Below are 26,408 nucleotides of genomic sequence, written 5' to 3'. Positions count from 1 at the left end.
AAACCTGGGAGAACACTTAGCTCATAAACAGCACATATAGCCCACACATTTAATGAGTGTGATGAAGTAAGTCATCAATACAAGGAAAAACGGACAGAATTCATCTACAAAAAGTTTGTTTTAAATAAATGAATGAATGTTTTACCATTTTCAAAAATTGCTATCCTGAACAGAAAATAGGGTTTTCTAAATTCTGCGAACCCACATAGCACTTTGTTCTTCCAAGGACTGGAGGTACATATTCAGTATGTGTATGTACTGTGTATCAAAATGCGAAGTTGATAATGGCTCAGTATAAACTTGCATAATTCGTATATAGAGTAACTCTAATTAAAACTTATAAAGACTGGAAAAACTAAATACTAGGATAAGAAGTCAAAGAAACTCCAGATAGATAAACTATATTGAAATTTGTATAAATGTAAAATATTAACATGTTTAAGGATGTATTATATGAAATGTACATATTATTAAGAAAAAAGTAAATAAAAATAAGTAACAGGTGTTTAAAAATCTATTGTTATTAGTAGGCCTAACCATTTTTTTATAATTAAAAGTAATTTTTGTACTACTATGACAAAAGTATTATAATTTGCAACTACAGAAAAAATATTTGATCCTATAACCTATATATCTCTGTTCTTTAACACTAATGGAACTATAGTTATAGCATGTTATAGATTAAAGGGCATGTTAAAAAATGGTGCACTTTGTGATTTATGAATATTTATATATGTAATTTATATGGTTATAACTAAAAATACTATGAGGGATGGTATTTGTTTAAAATTATATTTGAGTTTAGGATGTTAGTAATAATAAGAAAGTACCATACTAAAAATTATAAGGCTTGTATTTTAGTATGGTAGACCATGTAATGAATGTGTACAGAAAGTGTTATCAAAATTGGCTCGTACGTTTTTGAGATATGGCTGTCCATAGATTGGTTTTTGTCAGCACTTGGCCTATTAAGTTATTGTGGCTCCGGAAATAGGCGTGGCCTAAGAATGAGGCTTGTATTTTAGTATACTAGACCATGTAGTGAATGTGTACAGAAAGTTTTATCAAAATTGGCTCGTACGTTTTTGAGATATGGCTGTCCATAGATTGGTTTTTGTCAGCACTTGGCCTGTAAAGTTATTTTGGCTCTGGAAATTGGCGTGACCTAACAATGAGGCTTGTATTTTAGTATACTAGACCATGTAGTGAATGTGTACAGAAAGTTTTATCAAAATTGGCTCGTACGTTTTTGAGATATGGCTATCCATAGATTGGTTTTTGTCAGCATTTGGCCTATAAAGTTATTGTGGCTCCGGAAATAGGCGTGGCCTAAGAATGAGGCTCGTATTTTAGTATTATAGACCATGTAGTGAATGTGTACAGAAAGTTTTATCAAAATTGGCTCGTACGTTTTTGAGATATGGCTATCCATAGATTGGTTTTTGTCAGCATTTGGCCTATAAAGTTATTGTGGCTCCGGAAATAGGCACGGCCTAAGAATGAGGCTTGTATTTTAGTATAGTAGACCATGTAGTGAATGTGTATAGAAAGTTTTATCAAAATTGGCTCGTAAGTTTTTGAGATATGGCCATCTATAGATTGGTATATGTCCAAAAATAGGAGAGGTCTAAAATGAGGGTAGTAATATAATACAGTAGACCATGTATTCAAAGTAATGTATTAAGTATAATCTATATATATTTTTGTATTTGTTCTTTTTTTTAAATTATAAAATTTAATTTTAATAGTATAATTTAATCCTGAACTGATTGAACTGGTTCAGGAACTAGGTCAGGAGTAGTTCATGAACCAGGTTAGGATTCAAGTCAGCGGATTAGTTCTTTTTATGGATGGAATCTATGGCCAGTTTCACACTGCAAATTATAAATATATAGTTTCAACCAAATCTGAAATGGTCAGGTTAAGTGCCTTGTTAGCTTGACATGGTATGACCCTTTTCAATGTAAGAGTATGAGCTCATTGTGTAATTGTGTTTTTATAAATCGAGAAAAGCTGTTTTTGTGATTAAAGCTACCAAATGGGGTAGGGTACGATAAGCGGACCCGGTTTTTTATATCGAGATTGGCAAACGATATTACTTAATCATAACCATCATTACCATATAGGTATGATATAATCAATCGATACTGATTAATTATTTTGAACTATTAACTTAAATAATCTATATCAACAGCTGTAAACACTCTAAAATAATACACATAGGATAATATTTCAATTTTACATAAGTAATTCTGATTATTAAAAATGGCAGTCAATTTTAGAAAACTACATGACGTTGCTTTTTCGTGGCTTCTACATTTTGGACTCGTACCGAAAAACCCATTATGTGAAATTTGTGGGAAAGAAACAACTGTAACTGTGAGAGGAGTAAATATGGTCGTCTTCAGTTTTCCTAATTTTGGTTATAATAATTTGTTTGATCACTCTAAATATTACTCATATTTTAATTTAAAACATATGATTGTTATTGAGGACTATTATAGGTACTTTTATATCGATTGATAATCTAGGATTTGAGATGAGAATATTAGGTATCGATGACTATATTCTTCGATATAAAAAACCGGGTCCGCTTACCGTATCCTACCCACCAAATGGTATAGTAGGCCTACTTACATAAAAAGTTATCGTTAAAATTCACATAAAGGCACAAGAAAAGCAGTTTCACTTTTAATATTCTATAACTTCGTTATTTGTCCTTCCCGCCCATTGAAACCTTGTATTGTTTTGTTCACGAGGACAATATCAATAGGTTTATAACACAAAACTCGTATTTTGCCACTCTGGCCATTAAATCACAATTACCCTAATAGTAAATAGGCTACATACTTAGTTTTACATTATAGACTAAAACACTATTAACTTCCTAGCCTACGAGAATAATGGTTTAGTCTTTCATGGGACAGTCACATTAATGTAGGCTAGGTCTACTGTTCTGTTACAAAGAATTGAATTTAAAAAAATATAAAATCCTATGAAACAAATTTAGCCGGATGTGAAAACGGAACAAAGAGCATATTTATACAGACCTGAAATAGAGTTCTCAAGCAGTTAAGGAGTACCAATTAAAAACAATACATCTGCATTAATCATTTTATGTAAAATTACATGATACACTCAGTTAATTGCTATAAACATGACTTATTCTTCCACATTGCAATGCTTCTAACAGCCATTTCCATAGCACCTTTTCTTGTTTTATTACCTCCAATGAATCCAGTGTGGTGTACAAATATACAACCATCAATATTTGCTACTCTACTTAGTTCTTCATCTCTTAAACCTTGCCATTCTTCCGGAAGAAAAATTCGACAGATGTAACTACCAGAATTTAGGGATACAGCTTGAACTCTCCAGTTGTCATGACTGTCACTAAATATAACATAGTAAATGTCTTTGGGCAGATTCATTTCTTTTTCTAAATTAAAAAAATGTTCTTTCCATGGACAATGTCTTTTCAGTTCTATTATATGTCCACTTGGGTCAGTTTCAAAACGTTGGGATATTGATTCAGATACAATTTTCCTAGCAGGCCACCAAACATTTTCGGCCCTTTTCACTTTACTTTCAAACTCACTCCCCACATACTTTTGGGCATTGGTAAATGCTTCTTCTTCATTAAAATCATCACTTGAATTCCATTGTTTGTTTTGTTGGTTTACCCTACTACTCAAGTTTGTAGTTATGCGATATCTAGGTTCACTATCAAACATTGGAAAACCATTGTCAATTGCATCAATTTCTTGGATAAAATCTTCATAAACATGATCAAAGATCGCATCAAGTTTATCACCTCCCAAAGAATCATCGCCTAGGATCTTTTTTATGACTTCTTTACCAAAATGACAGTATACTAACCCTGCACTGCTTAACTTAGTAGACCATTGTTTACCTGGCATGATGGAACTGACACTTTCATTGAATCCTCTCTGATGATGATCAAACAGATGCTTAGACGGGTTATATTCATCCCCAACATCAATCACAATGTCACATTCTTTTAAAACGTCACTACTTCTTGACCTTACAACTACGGAATCGGGGATTATCAACTGTAACATATAAGTCCCTAGTACTTCATCACAGTGAAAAACTCCATTGTGAGTCCCAATTTTAATGGGAGATTTTTTTAAACGCTTTAAACTCCCTAAAACACTCATGTTTACAGTCTGTACCACGTGTACAACACTATCTAATATTGTCTTAAATAGTAATAAATAGAACAACGCGTTCTTGTAAAGTATAAAATCGGGGTTATTGTAACTTCATTCATATACTTCTATTGTTTACCTAATTATGAAGTTATAATAAACGTCTCACTATTGAAAGAATACTGAAGTACTGCTAATCTAATTAATCTCCTATCTGCATGCTGCATCTGCTGGCAACAGGAACAGGTTTGTAGCAATTATTAACCTACCTTAAACTTAAAATTACCCTCTTACCCTCCAGTGTTACCAAAATACCCTCCATATAATTGTTTTTTTACAAGAGAAACTCAAATGTATTAAGAACATTCATAAAATACGTGTATACAACTCTTAGACTGTAATTATTTCAAATTAATTATTATAGATTTTTTTTAATCTGGTTACTTAGCTTTCAGATAATAAAGTTTATAGATAAATAAATATTGTTTGGAGATCCCCTATACGTGATGTTTTAATCTTGCTCTCTGTGTAAAGCGGCCCATACACTAGACGTGCATTGCACGCCGTGCAGTTTTTTATACTGGCACGCCGTGCTTGGCATGGCACTTTGTGCCCCACACACTGACAGTTTAGTCAGTCCCGTGACGTGCTAGAAGTTGGTTGTGGTATTGTGATATTGTGTAGTATTGTCGTGCTGTGATATTTTACTACTATGCCTCTTATATTTTACTACTAAACATAAAGCGTTAACAGTATTGTTGATTGGTGCGATTCATGACGATAGCAAAGTGAAGAAGAGAAGAAGACAATTATGGACGAAAAATTGGTTAAAAGAGAGAGAAATGTATTCTGATATGAGACTACTGAAAGACTTACGTGAAAATCATAAAAATGATTACAGGATCTACTTGCGAATGGATGACGAAACATTTAGTTATGTGTTGAAAAGGTTAGGCCACGCATCGAAAGACAAGACACTAATCTGAGAAAAGCTATAACGGCGGAACAACGGTTAGTTGCCACGAAAAAGTTTTGTGTCAGCAGTCGACGTGATAAATATAGGAGAGTATTTGCCGCGAGAGAACGAAAAATAACCTCAAAAGACACTCCACTCTCAGCACGTAGTGCGGGACTGGTCCACACACTTGCAGGATGGCACGGCGGCAGGTGGCACGGCACGCCGAAAATCAAACCGATCTTGATTGCCATCGTGCCATGCAATGCACGGCGTGCTTAGCACGGAGACCTCCACACACTGGCACGTTTCGTCCAATTTTGGCACGTCGTGCTTGCACGGCGTGCATTGCACGTCTAGTGTATGGGCCGCTTAAGCCAGGCTGTGATTCACGTGAATAGTACCTAAAAATATATACAACGAAAATTTCATATGTACTGGACAACTGGAGAAACAAAGTTATTACAGATCATATTTACAACCTATGCAAATTTTAAAACATGATATTGTGTTCACTGCCAAATTTTTCTCAAAATTTTGTTAGAAGGCTCAAAATCAACACACTGTTGTTTCAAGTTTGTTTTATGTGTTGTTTTACAGTTTTTGAGTTCACTAAACACCCTTTCAACAGTTGCATTAGAAAATGGTAGCACTAATAATAGTTTTAGAATTTATTTCGAATTTGGAAACATTGACTGTTCTAATGTATTATTTATTGAAAGCCAATTTTCCCTAATAATCTTGGGCTGGTTTAGATGAATCCAATTATTGACATTTAGCTCAGGCAATCTGTTCATTACTGGGGACACTTTTGACAACTTTTACGTTCTGAACTACTTTTGATTGGACAATGGCAATAATCTCAAAAAGTGGAGCCCTTAAATCAAACCTCTGTTTTACTCTGACTAACTAGCTCAATACAAAAATACATGCATGACTTGAAAATATTTCAAGATAATAAGGTGTGTAGAGTTTCAATCAATTGTTATTTTCATGGTGGTTTTTTAAGCTCAGAGCACTCTCTAAAGACTGAACATAAGAAAAGCTTCTTGTACTTTGTTGGTTTCCAAATGAGGATTTTAGAGCTACAACCACAGAGAACCAAACATTCCGTAAAACCCACTACTAAACTAACTATAATATAGTTAGTTATTTAATAGGTTATATTATATTATTATCGAGGATACCAAAGAATATGTAGTAAACAAACAGCCATAGAGTAACGACTAAATAAACGAAAATAAACGTAATATTAAGTGTCATGTTTTCTGCTACCAAGCACTCTCTAACGCTCAAATTACTCGAAAATCGGGTAATTACCCGCTCATTGGCAACGCTGATTTCCAAATGCAGATTACAAAATACCAGTCAGTGTTTCTATTTTCTTCTGTCAAGCGGACTTTGTCCAAACCTAAATTCCCCCAACATTCCTTCTGACAACTTCAATTTTTCCTTTAAACTTCCTCTGAATATCTTTCAATATTGAACATCGTTATTGTATCTACAAGTTAAGTCTTTAGGGCAAACCAGAAATGACTTTAAATTGTATAACATGTTATTCTAATGCAACTTATAACATATTACAATATATTCGTTTTTTAGTAATTATTATACAATTAGGAAGGACAGATAAAAATGTGGTAAACGTATTATGTCAAAATTATAGCCTATATTGTACATAATACAAATCTGCTTCATCTACATTAAATATAGTAAAGTAAGTATGGGTCAGGATAAAAGAAACAAAGGACAAACAAGAAGTGGTCAACTTCCAATGTGCATATATTATGTAAAATAAACAAATACTGCAATTATTTTTGTAGCTGTATTCAGAGGGGTTGAGGGTTCAACCGCCCTCCTCCATTATACACATATTTTAAGCAATATTTAAAATTGTTTTAAGTTGAAAATATTCTCGTAGTTGAACTATAAGTTAGTTTTAGTTTTATTTGTTTTGATATAGGCAGCAGATAAACATTATAGCACAAGACTCTCGCCTGAATTTTCCGCGCCACTGTTGCTGCTTCACTTCTCGCGCCTTTAGTTGCAATAATCGCCTACCGGTTATCTTAGGAGATAACCGGTAGATAATAAAGATCTTATATCTTACAAGATATAAGATCTTTATTGGCCATTACACAATTTTCATAATATTGTAATAGGCTTCTTCAAAACAACATTTCCAATGTTTAGGACTCTAATCTAATATGTCACAACTTAGGTGCATATTCATCTAATGAATAACACTTTTTTAAGCAGTTTTTCTTCTAATACTTTTAAATTTGTTAATTGATAAAAATAGTACAGATAATGGTACCTACCCTATTAAACAGCAGATATTTCTGATAGCAATAGTTTTTCATATACTTACTTAGCCTGACATTAATCTAAATGGGTATAACCAAAATCATGCTTTTGTATAACAAGTGTATAATCGTGTGGAGTAAAGTGTAAAGCAAAATTATTCATGTTGTCTTTGACAAATACGAGGTTTCGATAAGTATAAATACTAGTCAGGGTCATAATTTTAAGTTTGGAGAAACTGTCTTTACATGACCCACGAGAGGGTAAGTTACTCTAGGGAAATTATAGCATGACCGGTGGGATGCGCGTGAGGAGTGGAGGAGTTGAGCGTGTGGGGGCACAATCTAAAGCAGGGGAGGGAATACGGTGCTACTAACCCTACTGAGAGTTTTCGGCTCCCGGCTCATAGTGGTGGCGGGAGCCGAATATTGTAGTGTTTGCCAACATTTCTAGACCCTTATGTTCTTACCACGGTGGTCTTTTATGATGAGCAATTTAGTATAGGAAACCTTGAGAATATTTGAACATTTCTAGACTCTTTTGAAGTTACGGTGACGGACTTTTATGATGGGGAATTCAATACAGGAAATCTTGGAAATATTTGGGACCGGATGTACGTGATCTTAACAATGACTATGTTCTGCCGAAATTGTGTTCATAGCTCACCCTTCTTAATGAGCTCGCAGTAGAGATACCTGGTGGTAAGAAAGGGTTCTCATAAATTGGGAAAGGGTAGAAATTTATATTATTCTTGATCTCCAACGACGACAACAGTTCAGAATTGTAATTGTTACGCTTTGTTAGCCATTAAAATTCAATTTATCATATACTAACCGTGTAAGCTTCAGGATTTACGATAGTAGATACAATTATACACTACAAAATTTTCAACTCACATAGCCTAGCTGCTAAATTAAAAAATAATATAAACCTGGTTAAACTAATTTGTCAATATACACAGTAGAATAAGAAAAAACTCAGTTTTATCTACCAACTTGTATCAAGTTAATTTAATGATGTATACTTTAAATAACAATAACGCCAACGATCCACACGCAATAGTTAACATAATAAAACCCCGTTGTCAATGAAAATTATTTATTGTTCTTCGAACTATACCCAAATCAAAATTGTCCAGATTACTTTTAGTATGTTTGCGTTTTCTTACTTTGTTGGGCGTCCTAAAAGAATTGCCAATTGGCCTTATTTTTTTCCTCCTTCAAAATTCGTCTCAGCGTACTTTCAGAAATTCCAGTTGCCTCTACGACACGCTGTTGAACTTTCTTCAAATTTATAAGTGTGTTGGTTTCTGCTTCCCGTTTCATAAAATGGGAAGCACTTCTCTTGCTTGGCCGTGTATAACCTTTCTACCTCCAATTTTACTTTTTTACATTATGATCCATCTTAAACTCTTTACAACGTAATGAGCACAACGCAATTAATTCACAAATTGTATTACAACTCGTGAATTGGCACAAGCGAATGTTTTTTGGGCGGCACGTATAGAAGACTAGAGACCGAAGTTCACAAGGCTAAATACGGCAACAGACTGAGCCGCTCCACCCCCCACCACTTTAGTTCCGTCTTTGCCTACGGCGCATCTCGAAGTCACCGGTCATGCTATAAATTCTCTACTATACCAATAATTCTTATTGTTTTCTTTCGCCAGAGAAAGCTTTCTTAGCAGAGCTGCAGTTGCCCCAAAGACGGGCACTACAGCCTAAATCCACAATTATAAAAAATAAGTTATTAATGGTACATCAGTATTTACACAAGACTTAAGCTTTCTTAAAGGATCAATTACTCTTGCAAGCTTTTTACAAACATACTCAACATTCTCATCCCAACAAAACTTAGTATCAAGTTATGTGCCAATAAGCTTTACAGGTTTTAAGAGGGAATCCTCAATAGCCCTAAGTTTTTTTAAAAGTAAAAACGATAAGTTTAGTCTTATTATTATTAATAACAAGGCTATTTGCAGAGTATCAGCCTTTAACCTGTTGTGCATATGCAAGTGAAGGATCGCTTACCCTATAAAGATCAGTATCGTGGCAAAGTAATGTTGTATTGTGTGCGTACAGGACTGACATAGTTGGTACACTAAAATTAAAATCATTAACAAAGACTAGAAACAAGAAGGTCCAAGAACAGAGCCCTGAGGGATGACTCTAGCAAATACATAGTAATCAGATGATAAACTATTTACATTCAATTCTTGCATTATATCTGTGAGGTAGCTTTTAGTTAATTTCAATTCATTATTTGTAATACCATAAAATTAAAGTTTCTGACAACGTGTGGTATAGAACATGACACCTAAAGCTTTACTAAGGTGAAGTAGGCTAGATCTTACAATTAACTTATCTTCAGAACATTTTAAAATAACAATTATACATTTAACAGCCATAGTAGATTATAACTTGGGCCTAAATCTAAACTAATAATTATGAAGCAAGAACCTTGAAACAAAGTATTTATACACTTGTTTAACTAAATATAACTCAATAATATTGCACAACTCAAATAAGAATTGGTACAATTGCTATGAGACACTATTTACTACCTTTTTTTTAAATAGGAGTGACCTTTGTCAATGTAATACAATCTGAGAACTGACCTTTCAATAAAATAAGGTTAATTAAATAAGTAAGAGGAACTACATTAATAATACGTTTCATTGCAAAAACCATTCAGTATATAGAGTTGAATTTCCTCTTCTGCTAACTAGTGTTCACTGAGGCAAACTACATCAGTTGATTTAACAAATATCCAATTAGCCTACTTTATTCTTAAGTGACTGAATATTCAAATATTATATTAGATACAATGTTTGTGGTATTCCTTGATTTATTATGATTCATACTGAGGTTATTACTTGACCTACAACAAGCAATTCACTTTTAGACAGTTCACTATGTTTGATTTCCTGGAGTAGCATTGGACTAAAAAGGGTTATTTTTTTAAAACATGCAGAAATCTACGTCTAGCAGGATTGAATTTTGCAACACCTCAACCTTCAGACCACAGTTCTAATGGCACGCCAATTTTGAAATTGTGCTAAGTGCCTTAGCGAGCTGGCAAAGTCTCACAGGAATAGTTTTCATCTTCCTTGACCTATTTTAAATATGAAACAGGAAAACTTATTTTTCACCAACTTGAGGGAATTTGTTTGAGTGGAAATTCCGTCATTATTATTCATAACTTTTTTAACTCAAATGTGTTTTTAGTTGGAATGTGTTAATAGTGTTTCAAAACTCATGTCTGACGTAGCGTATACAGTGTGCAACATACAACACACATAAATACAATATCATATACGAGTAAATATGTGTCATTAGTCGCTCATATTTATTACAGTTTTTATATTGTGAGTACTTTTGTATATAGTAGATTTTTTAGTATTTCGAATTAGTTGATTATAATTTATGAATTGAGACCACTTAGTGATTTAAGCAGAATCTAAAGTTATCATGAAGATATGTATAGTCTTTGTTGGATAAATTGTCTATCTATTAGCCATCGCCTGCGTCTTTTGCCATTTTGAGGCATCCAACAGATCGTAATTTCAGAACTACCTGGCTATTAGGAGTGTCTTGTGGCAGCTAAATATAAGGTGAAACTGCATGACGAGAAACAAGCTGTCTGTATTAGTGATGTTCAAGTATATTGGCTAAGGATAGCTGTAGGCAGTGACTATATACATATACTTTATTAAATGTTAAGTAATAAAGGAATAATAACTCAATCTGTTTCAGGTGGTAGTAACAAATCATTTGACTACTCGGATAAGTCCAGGTGAGAATCAGCTGATTCCTGCCCTAGGAGAGAGTTTAGGCCACTTGATGACTCACAGATTAATGTTTGGATTTCTACCAAATGACGGATATTTTGCTGCTGTCAATTTCAAGAGCCCTAGTTTCCAAAACGACTCAGCTGAATTCCAGGTTGGGCCCAAGGATACGGTCAGGTTTTATTATTGTTTAATTTATCTTAAATTATTGCAGGGGTCTTTCAAGAGTGGATATAGGAGATAACATCCTTTCCATTTGGAAATCTCTAGATTGAAAAGGCTCACTTTACATTACTCTGGCTGGACAGTCCACTTCATGCTGGGATGCTGAACCAAAATTAGCATTCTCACTTTAGTCAACCTAACCAGTGCATTATTTGATCACTGGCTGCTGTTTAATTTTATCACCTTCATAACACCGACACAAACCACCCCCGACACAAAACACCCCGGTAGCAACCGGTGGAAAACGTTTATAATAAGGTGTTCTTCCTGATGTGAAGTTCCAGACTCAAACCATTAATTCATGCTTGGCACAAATTGTTATTTTTTAGCATGTGAAAATTATATGCTCAAATAGGGATTCAAGTGTAGGTCCTAGGGTGAGTAGACTGTGCTTGTAGACATTTCATGACCCACCCATATCATTCTAGATCAAATTTGTTGTTAATATATTTGTATATTTTGTGCACAGTATATCTTTGATTTTGTGGACAGAATAATGCATTTATATTGTGCATTATAAGCAATTGGACAAACAAATGGAATAGCTGTCAACACTTTCTAGACTTTAGGGTCAAGTCACTATGATACTCACCTATACATGTGTACTCATAATTACAAGTTTATACCGAAATTGAAATTAAACTACACCCACATTCATAAGATTAGGATTTATACAGAATTTTTCCCCTGAACTTTTCTAATCAATATCAGCATGAGTTCATCAACATTTAGCCTGTCAATCCTCCAGACAGATAGTTAAAATCTAGCTGCCAGACAGGTGTATACATAACTTATTAATATGTACAGTGTACATTGAGGAAGGTTGTGAATTGTTTGGACTAAAGTTGTAATATGATATTTTTTTTTACATTTAGCTCAGGCCGTATTTAAAGACGATGCAATGAAATTTTCTTACTCTTATCATACCATGATGAAACATCCCATAAGGACATCAATGGCGATTATACATATACCCTAATTGTCTCTCTTAGAGTAAACACAATATTACCAATCTGGCCTTAAAAGAACCATCCTGTACAAAATAACATGTGTTTAAAGGTAAAATGTTAGGTTTTTGAAAATATGTTTAGAGTTCCCTTTTTTATTTGAGATGCAACAATAAAACCATGAACAATTAACAATTGATATAAGGTATATTTTTTTCTGAATAGTAAAAGATTAATTAGGAATCGGCTTCATTTCTGGCTATGTTCCTCTTTAGTGATTTATGGTAAAATTTTAAATTCAGATAGTATTTAAATGCTATTTTAATCTAATATTTGTAGTCAATGTTTTATATGGAAATAATTGTAACACATAGTGAACAGAAAATAAATCATACAATTGGCACTTCATACCCTAAACTAGAATTTAAAACAGTCAGATCAACATTTAAATTCTTTCATAAAAAAATAAAGAGATTAAGATTAATTGGTTTCCACTCAGATCTGTTTGTCCCCAAGACTTATTTGCTTTAACCTAAACAAGGGGCGATCTTATATTTCTAAAGTTTTCAAAAGAATCTATAGCACTAATTATATCCTTAACATTTTATCTATTTAAACATTACACTATTGTTATATCAAAACAATTTAACAATTGGTACTCAAATTTCTGTATCCCCATGTCCTAATAATCCATTGTTAGTCTTGAAGCTAAGCCACCAGTGTTTATTTTTTTATTTATTATTTTCTTTTTTTAGTATGTGGTGATCACATAGATCTAGCTAGATCAGGACTGTAAGGGGCATGACTGTCGGGCTAGATTCTATCAGCAGTTTGATGTGATTTTTCACCCGTAACAATGAAGTTCAACAATTTGTTCTTATTGTCTTTACACTGCTTGGTAGACTCAATATATTTCTGTTTGTTGTCTATACACTTCCGCAGTACACCGGATGTAATAACTGTACCATGTAATAACTCAGTTTTTTTTTTTAATAACGTATTCTTGATTTTGCTGTTAGAAATATCAGGAATTTGAAGAGTGAATTCACTAATTGTGGTCTTCAGATCTTTAACCACTATGCTCTCAACTTGTCTTCATCAATCTTGTCTAAAACTGACATTGTTCTTCATTGTTAATTTCTGTGCGACCTCCAGTGAATTTCCCAGACCATGTTCAACAACAGGTGTAGGCTCCACTTGTTTATTGTAACTTTGGTTGATTGGAAATGAATCTCTACAAATAAATCTCTTGTACATTCTTGCATTTAAAAATCTTGCTATAGTGTGAATTTTACACCTGGTGGTAGCTCAGGAGTTTCATCTTGAATAGCTATTTAGCTAACACTATGAATACTGTGAGGCTGAAGTGGTAGACATGGAGAGAGAACTATTACACATGCTTGAATTGTCAGATTTTGCCTTATAAGTCTCATTGTTGTTCTGGGCCTGTAGGGACTAAAATAAAAAGTTGTTCTCTCACTATGAATACATTATCAAAGAGCATAAAAACCAGAAATTTATTTGGTTTTATCCTTAAATAGCATGATTGATGCTTATAATATAATAAGCAACTGTATATAGCAGTTGTTATCAACTAAGCGTATGCATTTGAAACTTGCTGCTATACATTATGTGGATTACTTCTTATTAAGATTTGATTCTGCTATTGAATGAAGTAAATCATTGAAATATTCCTTTAGAAGTATGAATTTTCAATTTCTATTAGAATTGCCATTTTTATTCGTACGTGTACAATAATTGTTGCATTTTGAATAAAAATTAACAACAGAAAAATTCTAAAAACTTATTGTATTATTTTAAACAAAGATACTTACTGCTGTAGCTATCCAAATTTATATCCTTACCTCAAAATGGAAGGATGCAATTTTAAATTTGAAGTTTCTAGCTCTTGAAAAAGGAAGGTTACCTGTTCAAAAATCATGTTTTCATTGTCCTATTTTATTAATGAACATGTTTGTGAAATAAAAACTCTTGAGAAAAGCTATGTCAATAGTCAGTAGTCAAAAACATTTTATTTTTTTGTACATACCATAAAATAAATTGTCATGCATTGTAACTCATTCATAACAGTGCATACATTCCTGAATTGATTTTAATTTAAAGCTTATGTACATGCTTATCCAAATTTAGATGCTGTTCTATTGTTAGCCTTAAAAATGTGCTAGTTTTCTTGACAATTTGGTGTGAATCGTAGATTATCACTGAATCCTCAGAACTTGTACTTGAAGGTGTTTTAAAATTGAAAAAATTGGTGTTTTTCTCTATTTAATCATAAAATATAGGCTTTAAATTTTGTAACTTGTAAAAGTGTGAATCTCTGCTTCTTCTAAAAATTTTGATTATGTTACTAGATGTGCATCATTATATAGGCAAACTTAACCATCCTATGTATGTGTTTAAAACCTATGTAGTTCCCCTCCTCCCAGATAGCACAGAAAAATCTAAAGACCTAAAATATATCCTTTGAGGAACACCAATTTTAAAGACATTAGAATGTGACTGAGCTCTGATAATTTTATTGTTTTTTGATACATTACTAATTTATACATCTGTCAGTAGGGTAAGAGCAAAACCAATTAAGAGCACTTTCTGACACACCGAGGACTTCTAATGTTTCTTTTTTTTTTATTAGAGTGTTTAACACTATAAACAATTAAAATATCCATAAATACTCCAGTTATATGGTTTTCTTCGTTAACCGATACAATAACTCTTTCAACAAATGATATAATAGCATTCACAAATGACCTTCCATTTGGCCATTATCTAGTACATTATTATTATTATTATTTTTTTTTATTCTGTAAGCTGTAAATATACATTTTTCATAAATGTTTGATATTGATGGTAAAAAGATACTAGTTGATAATTGAAAATATTCTTTCTATAATCTTTTTTGTTTATCATTGGTATTATTTTTAATTTTTGGTTGGTTTGGAAAAATACCAAAAATAAATTAAGAATAGCATAGAACTTCACCTATATTTGTTTTTACTTTGTTAATCACTATAACCACTTCATCATATTCACTAATTTTTTTATTTATGAGTGAATCTATTTTTATCCACCTCATTGTTCAAGTTGAGATGCTTAATAACTTAGCAAACATCATTGCCAGAGAAATTTTGCCACCCAAGAATTAGTCATAATTGATCTCAACAAATTCATTTAAACTGTTCTTATTTTTTGCAGATCACAAAAGATGGAATTCGAGATGTACACTGAACTATCATGAAAGATCATCTCTGACACACTGATGTTTATATAAACTTAAATAAAATTCAATATACTTTACACAATATTATATATTTTAATTCAAGCAACCTTTCTTTAATACTCCGACTGCCCTTAGTATTTTCCTTAAACGCCAGGTACTATTTCCCAGTTTTGCAAGCTTTCTTTCTGAAATCTGAAAAAAAAAATATTTTTTAATGTAAAATCTAAGTGTATTTGGTATTATTTTGTTCACAATGAACATTATACAATGATAATAAGTAACTGGGGTAAATATTTTCATTTAAATGTTTATGGTGAGTGGGAAAATATTTTATTTGCTTGTAAAAAGGGAGAAGGGGTATGCCTGGAAAATATAGTTCAGTATATAAATTCTAAATTTCAAGACAGCCTAAAGGTCACAAATTTAGTTTAGTTTTAGAAAATATATAGTTTTGAATGAGTCTTTGGGAAATAAATTAGTTTTGGCGCAAAAACTGAAAGTAGTACAAGAAACATGGGGTTCATGATCAAAACACTTCCACTTAATGCAGTGACTGAAATCTGATACTGCTATAAATTGACCCCTGGAATCATGTCTGTCTGAGGATATCCATAAAAAGTCGGTGAGAAAGACATTCAAATCTAACTCCTGGCATCGTTTCAACACTATAACGATGCTACCAAGGAGTATCTGGTTAGCCCGCAGCTATCCAGTGTAGTCCACATGAAATCAGAATATTGTCTCAACAGGTGCACAATTGAGACAAAGTTCTACGATGTGTACACAATCCCAGAGCAATACCACTTCATATGGACTGCAAATATTGTTTATATTTATAACATTAATAAAACTTTCACATTGCTTATATTTAAACATTATTCAAGCACTGTTTAGTTAACGAATTATAACAAAAATACACAGGGCAGGTTTTATAGAATTGTTAAATATGCCTATTATAAATTTTTGTATATTAAAATACAAGTTTCCAAAAGATTTATTTATATATTTTTTTACAATCTTTTAGCAGTATAGTCCTGGCAGTCGGACTGATAACATCACTGCTCTGTGTGCCCCGCAGTCAAGGTCACACAGCTACACACGTGTGTCTACAGTGGCGTGTGTGCGTGTATTAGCCTGAATATTTCGTCTACTTTAATTATTTCTTGGTAACTGTGGCGACTGCGGCAACTGTATTGAAGAGGATTCCAATCCTGTTAATTGTGTTGGTGGTTGTGAACGTGTATTTCATATAGACTGTATCAAAGATAAAATCAAAACTCGTACCGCCCATAAGGATTGGAAATGTGAGGAATGTGTTAAATCTAAAAAACAATCTTCAGTAAGCAATAAGTCATCTAGTTCAACATGTATTACAAAGGAGTTTCTTGTGTCTACCATGGAGGCATTCAAAAGAGAAATGTTTCAAGAGTTTAAGTCTCACTCAAGCCAGATGCAGGAGCTTACTAAGTCGGTTGAGTTCCTGTCAGCAAATATTGACACAGCAAACCAGACGCTTAAAAAGGTCCAGCTGGATTATGCCGAGATTATGAAACAAAACCAGAAGTTAACTGAAGCAAACTTAAAGTTGGGCGAGACAGTCAATGAGCTCAAAAGTAAAGTCAGAGAGCTGGAGCAGTACTCTAGAAGAACCAATCTGGAGATCAGCGGCATCCCTGTAACTCGGAACGAGGACACTATGAAGATCCTGCATGACATCGGCACTGCCATAGGAGTCGAGCTTCATGACACCCAGGTGATGGCTGCACATCGAGTTCCCAGCTACAAGCAAGGTCGAGCTCCACCCATGGTCGTCCAGTTCCAGACCAAGATGAAGAGAGATGTATGGATCACCAACTACAGAAAGAACAAGGTCCTATAAGCCCGCAGAGTGAACAATGCCTTTCCGGACACCAGGGTGTACATCAATGAACATCTGTCACTGGACAAGATCTTCTTGGCTCAACTCAAGGGAAGAAGCAAGCAGTGCAATGACAAGTATGTCTGGTTTAAGGATGGCAAGTTCTATCTCAGGAGGGATGATAGGGAGATCACTAAAAAAAATCACTAGCCTTGATGAAATGGAAAAATACCGCTAAAAATTGTAATCAGTAAGCAACCATGTGGCTTTGATTTTATTTCAATTGGATTCACAATCATATTTAAATTCTCTCAATGATGCATTTTCTCACCTTTCCTCACCAGCTCATTTTTTTTCAATGATGTATCCTCTCCGGACGCTGATGGCTCTATCTCAATAATTCATTTAAATATTCGAAGTTTGAGACAAAATTTCAATAGTTTTCTAGCAGAACTCGATAATGCACAACAAAAAATTAGTTTAATAATTTTAAGTGAAATATGGATCCTCAGCGAAGAATTAAGTTTTTACAAAATACCTGGTTGTAATGTAATTGGCAAATGCAATAATCAATACAGATCTGAAGGCATTGTATGTTATAATGACGAAGTGCTATCAGTTCAAGAGATGGAAATTGACATGATAATGGCTGATTGTGTTTTGTTCGAGCTTAAATACAACAGAACTCAATGTAATATTTTTTCTTTTTATAGACTACAATCTTGTACAGTAAATGCTTTTGTAGAAGAGCTGGAATCGCAATTATCTCTTTTAAAGTTAAATTCTGTCTATGTAGGGGATGGAAATATAGATATTCTAAAACAATCACCTGATTCATTAAGATATACTAGCTTATTAAGTAACATGGGTTTGTATCAGTAATTAGTTCTCCGACCAGAATATGTAAAACCTCTTCCACCTGCATCGATCACATTTTTCTAAAATTTAAGAATTTGAATATGTTTGAGACAGCGATTTTCGATCTTGGGTTAACTGACCATTGTTGTTTAGCTCTAAAAATGAAGCAAACAGTCAACTCTAATGTTTCAAAAACTGCATTTAAAAAAACTGTTTTTAATTTTAATATGATCTATCAAGAATTAAAATATACAGATTGGAATAGTATAATTGACGAAGCAAATGTAAACATATCTTTTGAAAAGTTCTTTAATATTTTGAATGGTTTATTAGACAGAATTAAAGAGGAAAGAATGATTGTTAGTAGGTTAAGTAAAGTAAGCTTATCAGTCCTTGGATTAATAGTAACATTTTAAGCAGATTAAACAAAAGGAAAAGACTGTATGGTATGTTGAAAAAAAGGTCTTATGATGAAAATTTCAAGGATTATTTTAACAGGTTTAGTAATAAATTAAAAAGTGATATTGAGAAAGCCAAAAATGTGTATTATGAATATCTAATTCAAAATTGTAACAGCGACGTAAGCTAGCAATGGAAAATAGTAAATAATATAACTGGTAACGTAGTTAAAAATGGAATAAACAAAATCATTCTTGAAGATGGAAATCTCGAAGAAGACCCAAAATTAATTTCAGAAAAGTTAAATTCATTTCTTGTTGGGTTATCAAAAAATGATGATATTTCACATAATATCAGTCTATGGAAACCTTCTTCCACACGGAGAGATTCGTTCTTCATCGATAACACCAATCCACACGAGATTCGAGGCATTATTAATGGTCTAAAAAATCAGAAATCAACCGGATTTGATAACATATCAGTCCATGTAATTAAACAAATTGCTGAAAACGTTGTTGTTCCAATTAGTAAATTAATAAATCTAAGTTTTAGACTTGGAGCGGTGTTCCCGGAAATATTAAAAAGAAGTATTGTTATTCCATTATTAAAAAAGCCTAATTCATTCAAAATAGATAATATACGTCCTATAAGCTTAGTTTCAGTATTTCCCAAGATTCTTGAGAAATGCATGAAAAAAAATTTATAATTTACCTTGCTATTTTTAATTTTCAAAATCAAAATAAATTTGGGTTTACAAAAGGCAAATCCACGGAAGACGCGTTAATGGGTTTTGTAAATAAAATACACCAAAGCATGAACAATAAGTGTAAAACGTCTGCCCTTTTCACAGATTTAAAAAAAGCCTTTGATCTTGTAGATCATGATGTGTTGTTGCTGAAAATGGAATCCTTAGGAATTAGGGGAGTAGTGTTAAATTGGTTTAGCAGTTTTTTAAAAGGTAGAATCCAGCAAGTGTTGGTACTGAACTTAGTACTTTTTTAGTAGTACAAAGTGGTGTTTCTCAGGGGTGTGTTTTTATCAGCAAATCTATTTTTGATATTTATAAACAATCTGTTAAAAAATGTATGCTTTTGCCGATGATTTGGGGTACATTATTTATTCTAACAAAGACAAAAATATAATATACGATGAAATCTGGAAGAAATGGTGTGATTCTAACAAAATGGTTGTTAATGTAAACAAAATGAAATATATCAATTTTGACTGTGTAGATTTTACTTTTGATAGACCATTTAGATTTGACTCTTCAAAATGTAAAGATTCAATTACTTGTACTTGTGAAGAAATTATATTAAAGTTAAGGAATTCAAATATCTAGGGGTGATTCTAGATGAACGTATGTAATGGAATAAACAAGTAATGACCATTTATAATAATTTAAAATTTAACCCTAGGAAGTTTTATTATTTAAAGAATTTCTGTGGTACAAAGTAGCTATGTACGCTATATTATGGTCTGAATCAGTCTCGTCTTCAGTACGGTATCACCTGCTGGGGTGGGGCGTTCAAATTTTTAATTAATAGCATCAGAACGACCCAAAACAAATTTATTAGAATTATTAACAAAACAGGATACAGGGAAAGCAGCTTCCTATTGTATATTAATCAAAAAATTTTACCAATACAGCATTTATTTGTTTTCAAAACTTTTAAACCGTTTTATAAATTAAGTGGTAACAGAGGATCAGTACAGATATTTCATGGAACAAGAAGCATCAACAAAAGACTTTTTAAAACGCCTGAAGTAAACAAATAAATTTTTAGACAATCATATCTCTTTTTGGGGCCAAAATATTTTAATCAATTACCAATGGATTTAACCTAGATTACAAATCCTTGTGTAAAAAATTTACAAACATTAGCCTATCGTAAACAGTTTTTAGAATTTGGTAGTGTTGCTTCGGGAGCACCACCCACTCCCCCTACCCTTCCTAAAGATGACTAATGCAAGTTCAGTGACTGTTCTGTCAGTCGCCTGCGGGCACGTTGTTCTATGCGTTCTAGCACGGCGTCGTCTTTGTTACAAAGGTTTTGTTGAATGGTGACTTTTTTTGCTGAGGCAACTTTTAGTTTTTATTTGAATATTTGCTACTTAGAGCTCATATATACCAGTGATATATTACGGAGTGTTATATTAGTTATCTGATACTTAGTGTGTGTGAAAGTATAAATTTAGCATGTATTATTTTGTGAGAATGAATGGTCGACGAGGGAGCCAGGATTAGACAATTACCTGGATGAGGACTTTGTCAGAGGATGATATTGTTCACGGAAAATAGTGAGGGATAAATGTATTTTTGGGATACAGAGTGCTAAACCCCAAAATTTGATGTGTGACGAGCAGAGTGATGTTTCGGATGATGATGACTTTTTCATAGGGAGGCATCGACTTGTTACAATATACTACCATGTACTATCAACACCACGAGACTGTCAGCACAACTACCTCCACACCACGACCTGCCTCAGCCCCAGCGCTTTACCACAAGCTATCACGCCACCAGCCTCGCCACACACGAGCTGTTACCACCACAAAGCACACACCAACGAGCTGATTACACCCACAAAGCACCACACCAGAGCTCGTTACACCACAGGACACTACATCAAAGCGTGTCACGCTACCAGCGCCTCACCACCACCGGTTGAGGTACTAGATGAACCTGACACTTACCTTTACAGACTTTTGAACTAATGTGGTTCGAGCAATAAACTGGCCATATTTGGAAAAGTACTAAACCAAGTCAGGGAAGTATTCGAAACCCAGCAAAAATATTGTTCTTTCCTGGAGAGGGAGTAGTTTACAGCACAGGATGCTATCATGCTCGTGAATGTTTCGAACTTATTTTTAAATGAAGCTATTCTAAATAAGATTATTCTTCACACCTAATAAACCAAATAACTGTGTACTAAGAGTAAATTATGCTAATCTCACCGCGACACATTCCTCTTGACAATTGGATGAATCTAGTGGGCGTTTTTAGGAATTTTAGTTAACTCTGCAGCATACAAAGATAACCACTTAACAAGAGAACTCTTTGATAATGAATGGAGTGGTTGTCCGTATAGATTAAGTATGTATCCACGCAGACGTGTTCAACACCCGGAGTGAAACGTTCATCTCTTTATACTTGAATGAACTCGCTACTATTATTAGAATCCAAACTTTTGACTGGTACTCCATGACCAAACGTCCTTCGACTGTACAACTTAGACAAATGGAGAAACGCGGTTTGGATGCCTACAACGAGAATGAGTCCGTTTGGGCCTATACGAGAGTTATGGGATGACTTTTGTTTCTAAACGGTAAGACGAAGTTTAGGACCAGGCTCGTACGTTAACTTATTGACGAACAGTTATTGCGATTCTGGGGAAAATGTCCCTTTTAGGATGGTACATCCAAAACAAAACCTTCCAAGTGGGAATAAAAATAGTTATGGCCTGTGCTACATCCACTAAATACATGATCAATGGAGATTCCCTATGTTGGTAAATAAACCTAAACCGAGGGAACCACTTAACAGAATTCTTTCGTAAAAGAAATTACGAGGCCCAATTCACGGTACAAAACAGGGAAGTGATCTCTAGTGGACAATTGGGTTCACTCCCGCCTACCAAGTGTCAGCTGGCAAGAAGATTTGCTAAGAGACCCATTACAACTTGACTCTTAGTCGGTGGTACCTATACGGTGCAAAAGAAAAGGTTGTCCCTTTCCGAACTGATGAACAAAAAGGAAAAGACTGTGGAAACACTTTGCTATTTTTGTGGTGGATAGGGAAAAAACTCTTGGTAGTACAAACCAAAAAAGAATCAAAGTGTTCTCCTCCCTCTAAAACCATGCATGGAAGGTAACAATTTCAACGACGAAAACACATAAGCCAGATATAATTATACTTACAATGAATACGAAAGGACGGAGGCGTATGCCACTGGACTATATTGCTGTAACAACATGTCATGCAGTAGGAAAGACCCAACGCTGGCCATTAGCTGTGTTTCTTTTGCATATTGAACATTAGCTTGTAAATTCTTATGTGATATATTGCACAAACAATCTTGAAAAAGGAAATCAACCTTGCAATAGAAGAACCTTCATGAAAGAAATATTTATGGACCTTAGTAGACCTCACATGCAAGAACCGCCTACAGATACCGAGCTTAGCACGAGGACTGCGCACGATGATTTGTGGCTTTTAGAATCCCTGGAAACAATCACGGCGCTGCCCCACCTCCAGGTACGAGGGGAAAGTGTGTTTTATTGTGTCTCTACCTAAGGCGAATGACAAAACGTATTGTAAACACCCCCCCCCCCTTTGCCCGCACCCTATCTGTGCCCAACTACAAACTACATTTTGTATTTCATGTGATGATGGACAATGAACAATTGTTCGGCCCCCTCGTGACAAAAAAAATACAGTAACTTTGTGGTTCTATCTAATTATGATTTTTTTACCCATATTGATTGTATTATTCTTTTTGTACCTAGGGAGCGGCAAATTGATCTGCGGTTTTCGACTGCTGCGCTGTCAAGCGAAGTGAGTGGTGGGTTTGGGTGGGGAATAGGATTAGTGCGTGGCAGGACCTACGTCTCCGGACATTTTTAGATAGCCACTGGAGCAGTGGACTGCTGAGCACCGTGCGTTCGTTGTGGAAGCATTTTTTAAAAGTGGCGATAGTGTTGGGGTTGTTGCTAGTTCCGCGGCACTGTTGCAGAAGTTTTAATGTGGCTCTAAGAGGGAAAGTGCCAACTCGAAAACACCAATTTTGCTGTGGGTAGGTAACTTTAGAGCTACCGGTTCAGCTTTAAAACGAAAAATCAACAGGCCGTCCAAGGTCAGCCCGGGAGACAGAGACGTCGAGGAGAGTGTGGAAGCCAGTCCTGGTCGGCCTCCAGTAAACAAGTTGCACGCGCTGCAGATGTCTGACCGCTCGGTAAGAAGAATATTTAATGTACGAACTGCACTTTCATTCCGATTAACAAAATGGCTATAGTGCAACAGTTGAAGCCAGGATTATGCAAAACCGCATTGAATTTTCAGCAGCAAATGATTGATTTGCTTTACAGATGAAAAAATTTCATTATGCGCGACGAAAGCTCATTTTCATTTGGAATGTTAAGTTATAAACAGAAATTTCCGGATATTGGTCAGAAAACAATCCAGAAGCAACTGCGATGAACGGCAACTCCTCTTCACAGTCCCAAGGTACTGTGTGTCGTGGTTGGCGTAACAAAATATTGTGTTATAGCGCCATACTTTTTTGAAGAGAACGGTTTAAACTGTCACCGTCAGAGTCACAACGATACCAGACTATGTTGAAAAACTTCCGATCCCCGAAAATTTCGATAACATCGCTTCAACCGCCACAGAATTTGGTTCCATCAGGATGGGGCAAGCTGCCGCCGCACAGGCCAATGTGTAATTAAACTTCTTAAGAAGCAAGTTTCTCGTCGGCCGACAGTCATCTCGCGTTTTCGGGGACATTGGTGGGCCACCTCGCTCCCCGGATCTCAGCATCTTGTGACTTCTTCTTGTGGGGACTGCTGAAATCTAGAGTATACAACAAACGAAACCGCACATTGGATGAACTGAATGGAAACCATACTCCAATAGAAGAAATAAGCCAAAAGCTCTCTCTGAAATGTTTAGGGAAAGTGTTTGACATTTTCATGCAAGTTGGAAGAATGCAATCGCCAAAGCCGGACATCCATTTGAAAGAGTTTTATTCAAATCTTCAACGGATCACTCGCCCTTTTTTGGTTGTATATTTTTATAAATTTTCATACATACCAAATCAGAAATCGGCCAATACAACACTTTGTACCAACTTTACTTTGAGTTGTTTACATTATAACAACCGTCAGATCATTTTGCCGCTCACTGTTGTATAAGTATTTACAGTAAACTTTTGTTTTTTCGTAATTTTTTGATACAAATAAAAATAATTATCTCACATTTCATTTTTTTTTTTCAAAACCCTCGTTTTTCCTTGTACGAATTTAAATCATATTCAAAATATGTGTATGGAAATACTATATATAGATTTATTAAGCACTAAAAATTTTTAATCCAATTCATCTCATGTAATACAAAGAGAATGTAATACGTACTTTTAAAAACTACTTAATTAATGTAACAGTATATGAGAAAAATATATAACAAAGCTAGTCGTGATGAATTTTAACATAGGTTTTGTGAACATGTGACTCCAAAACAGGTTATATAATCTAGGGTTTAAGGAAATTTCTAATTCAAATAAGTTTTGTACAAAGCTAAGAGCTTGGGTATTTACTAAAAGCGATCTGAGTCTCATGAATAATGTTTTTATTTAAACCGATACTAATGCTAGATTGTATTCACCACACTTCTTTACAATCGAATGTCAGTAACGCTGCAAGTGAGGAAGGAAGAAGGAGTTATGTAATAGATTTAGTCCTAACAATAAGAAGTACTCTTTTGTTTGTTATCAGCAGTGATAAGGCGAGCTGCAGTGAGCTGTTTGTTTAGTTATAAGCATCAAGATGGATTAGACTCATTCAAGTTCATCAGATAATATGTTATTTTTGTTTGTATATTAGATGCCAAGCCACATATACTGGCAATAAATTGTGGCAAGGCCTACTCCGAGCTCTGTACTCTAGTTTGTATATATGTATGATATTGTGGAATAAATATTCATTATTTCAGTTACTTTTTAAAATTTGAAAAATTAGTTTTTTATACTAATAGCATTGAAATGCAATTTCCTTTAACAATTTCAGTGATAGTTAAAGGGCTAATATATCAGTCTCTTCAGGAATTGACTACATTATAACTGAAATTACTAAACCAACCTGTATACCACATGGTAAATACAGCCAGCCGTCAGCTGTCTATCTGGAACAACAGAGGGGGTCACATCAAAATAAAGCTAGCATAACTGGTATATTATTTTGTTGTTCTCTTTGCAGTCACATGATTTTAAATGTGATTGGGGAATACTTATGGTTTCACTAGTTGCTAAAACAAGCACGTACATCCTAACCAGATACCCTGTATGCGCAACTTTTAAGCACCATTAACCCTATTAATACAGACGTATACAAAACTACTACAATTTTATTTATAGTAAAATTGTGGCTTGAATAAAATTCCTTTTTGGGTTAAAATATAACTAAAACAACTATACAGATCTATGTTACTGCTCAATATTCTGTATGATAAAGAGAACTAATTTGGAATATTATATCATACATTTTTTAGTAAATTGTACTTGCAATAGTTTTTTATAATACTCATTTTGTCTGCAGTATTGAAAATTTCAAATTTCAATTAATTACAAAAGTATTCCACTCTTGTGGATCTCATTAGCAATAAAAAATACCATCATATATTTATTTTAAAATCTTCAATTTCATTTTGCACATTAAAAAATCCAATCCAAATTTGCTAGTGTATTCACATTACTGCGTTGAAGGCTACCAGAATAAATCGTGTATGGAACACATTTAGAAGCTGACAGAATTAGAATTATCAATAAAAGTGTTGTGATTGGTTGAGCATTAGCGATTATTTTTTCATTGATCTTATGAATAACCATAATGGCAACAAGATAACTGAAAAAAAGATCTTTTAACAAAATGAGTAAAATAATATGACACTTT

At 34.0% G+C, this 26,408-nt stretch overlaps 2 protein-coding genes across 3 annotated transcripts in view; one reads left to right on the top strand and one right to left on the bottom strand.

The window, feature by feature from the left end:
- LOC124372466 (DNA repair protein RAD51 homolog 3-like) overlaps positions 1-15,713 on the top strand; it is a 32,494-nt gene extending 16,781 nt beyond the window's left edge. The window contains exons 1-3 of one of the 2 annotated variants that reach the window (XM_046830868.1): positions 7,580-7,694; positions 11,187-11,375; positions 15,607-15,713. In XM_046830868.1, coding sequence (XP_046686824.1) covers positions 7,680-7,694; positions 11,187-11,375; positions 15,607-15,639 — 237 coding nt within the window. In that variant the 5' untranslated portion in view covers positions 7,580-7,679 and the 3' untranslated portion in view covers positions 15,640-15,713. Of the gene's footprint in view, positions 1-7,579; positions 7,695-11,186; positions 11,376-15,606 lie in introns of those variants that run through there. The other variant, XM_046830867.1, reaches the window with a different exon arrangement.
- Positions 3,101-4,403, bottom strand: LOC124372465 (MYG1 exonuclease-like). The gene has a single exon (XM_046830866.1). The coding sequence runs from the start codon at positions 4,179-4,181 to the stop codon at positions 3,150-3,152; it is 1,032 nt and encodes a 343-aa protein (XP_046686822.1). The 5' UTR covers positions 4,182-4,403; the 3' UTR covers positions 3,101-3,149.
- Positions 15,714-26,408: the final 10,695 nt, after the last annotated feature.

Source organism: Homalodisca vitripennis, unplaced genomic scaffold (assembly GCF_021130785.1).
Source record: "Homalodisca vitripennis isolate AUS2020 unplaced genomic scaffold, UT_GWSS_2.1 ScUCBcl_3302;HRSCAF=8757, whole genome shotgun sequence".
Classification (NCBI taxonomy): domain Eukaryota; kingdom Metazoa; phylum Arthropoda; class Insecta; order Hemiptera; family Cicadellidae; genus Homalodisca; species Homalodisca vitripennis.
The sequence above is the reverse complement of the archived record's forward strand: the minus strand, read 5'-3'. Positions and strand labels throughout refer to the sequence as shown.

Coding starts and splice junctions, on each gene's coding strand:
- LOC124372465 (XM_046830866.1), bottom strand. CDS start 4,181: ATGAGTGTTTTAGGGAGTTTAAAGCGTTTAAAAAAATCTCCCATTAAA.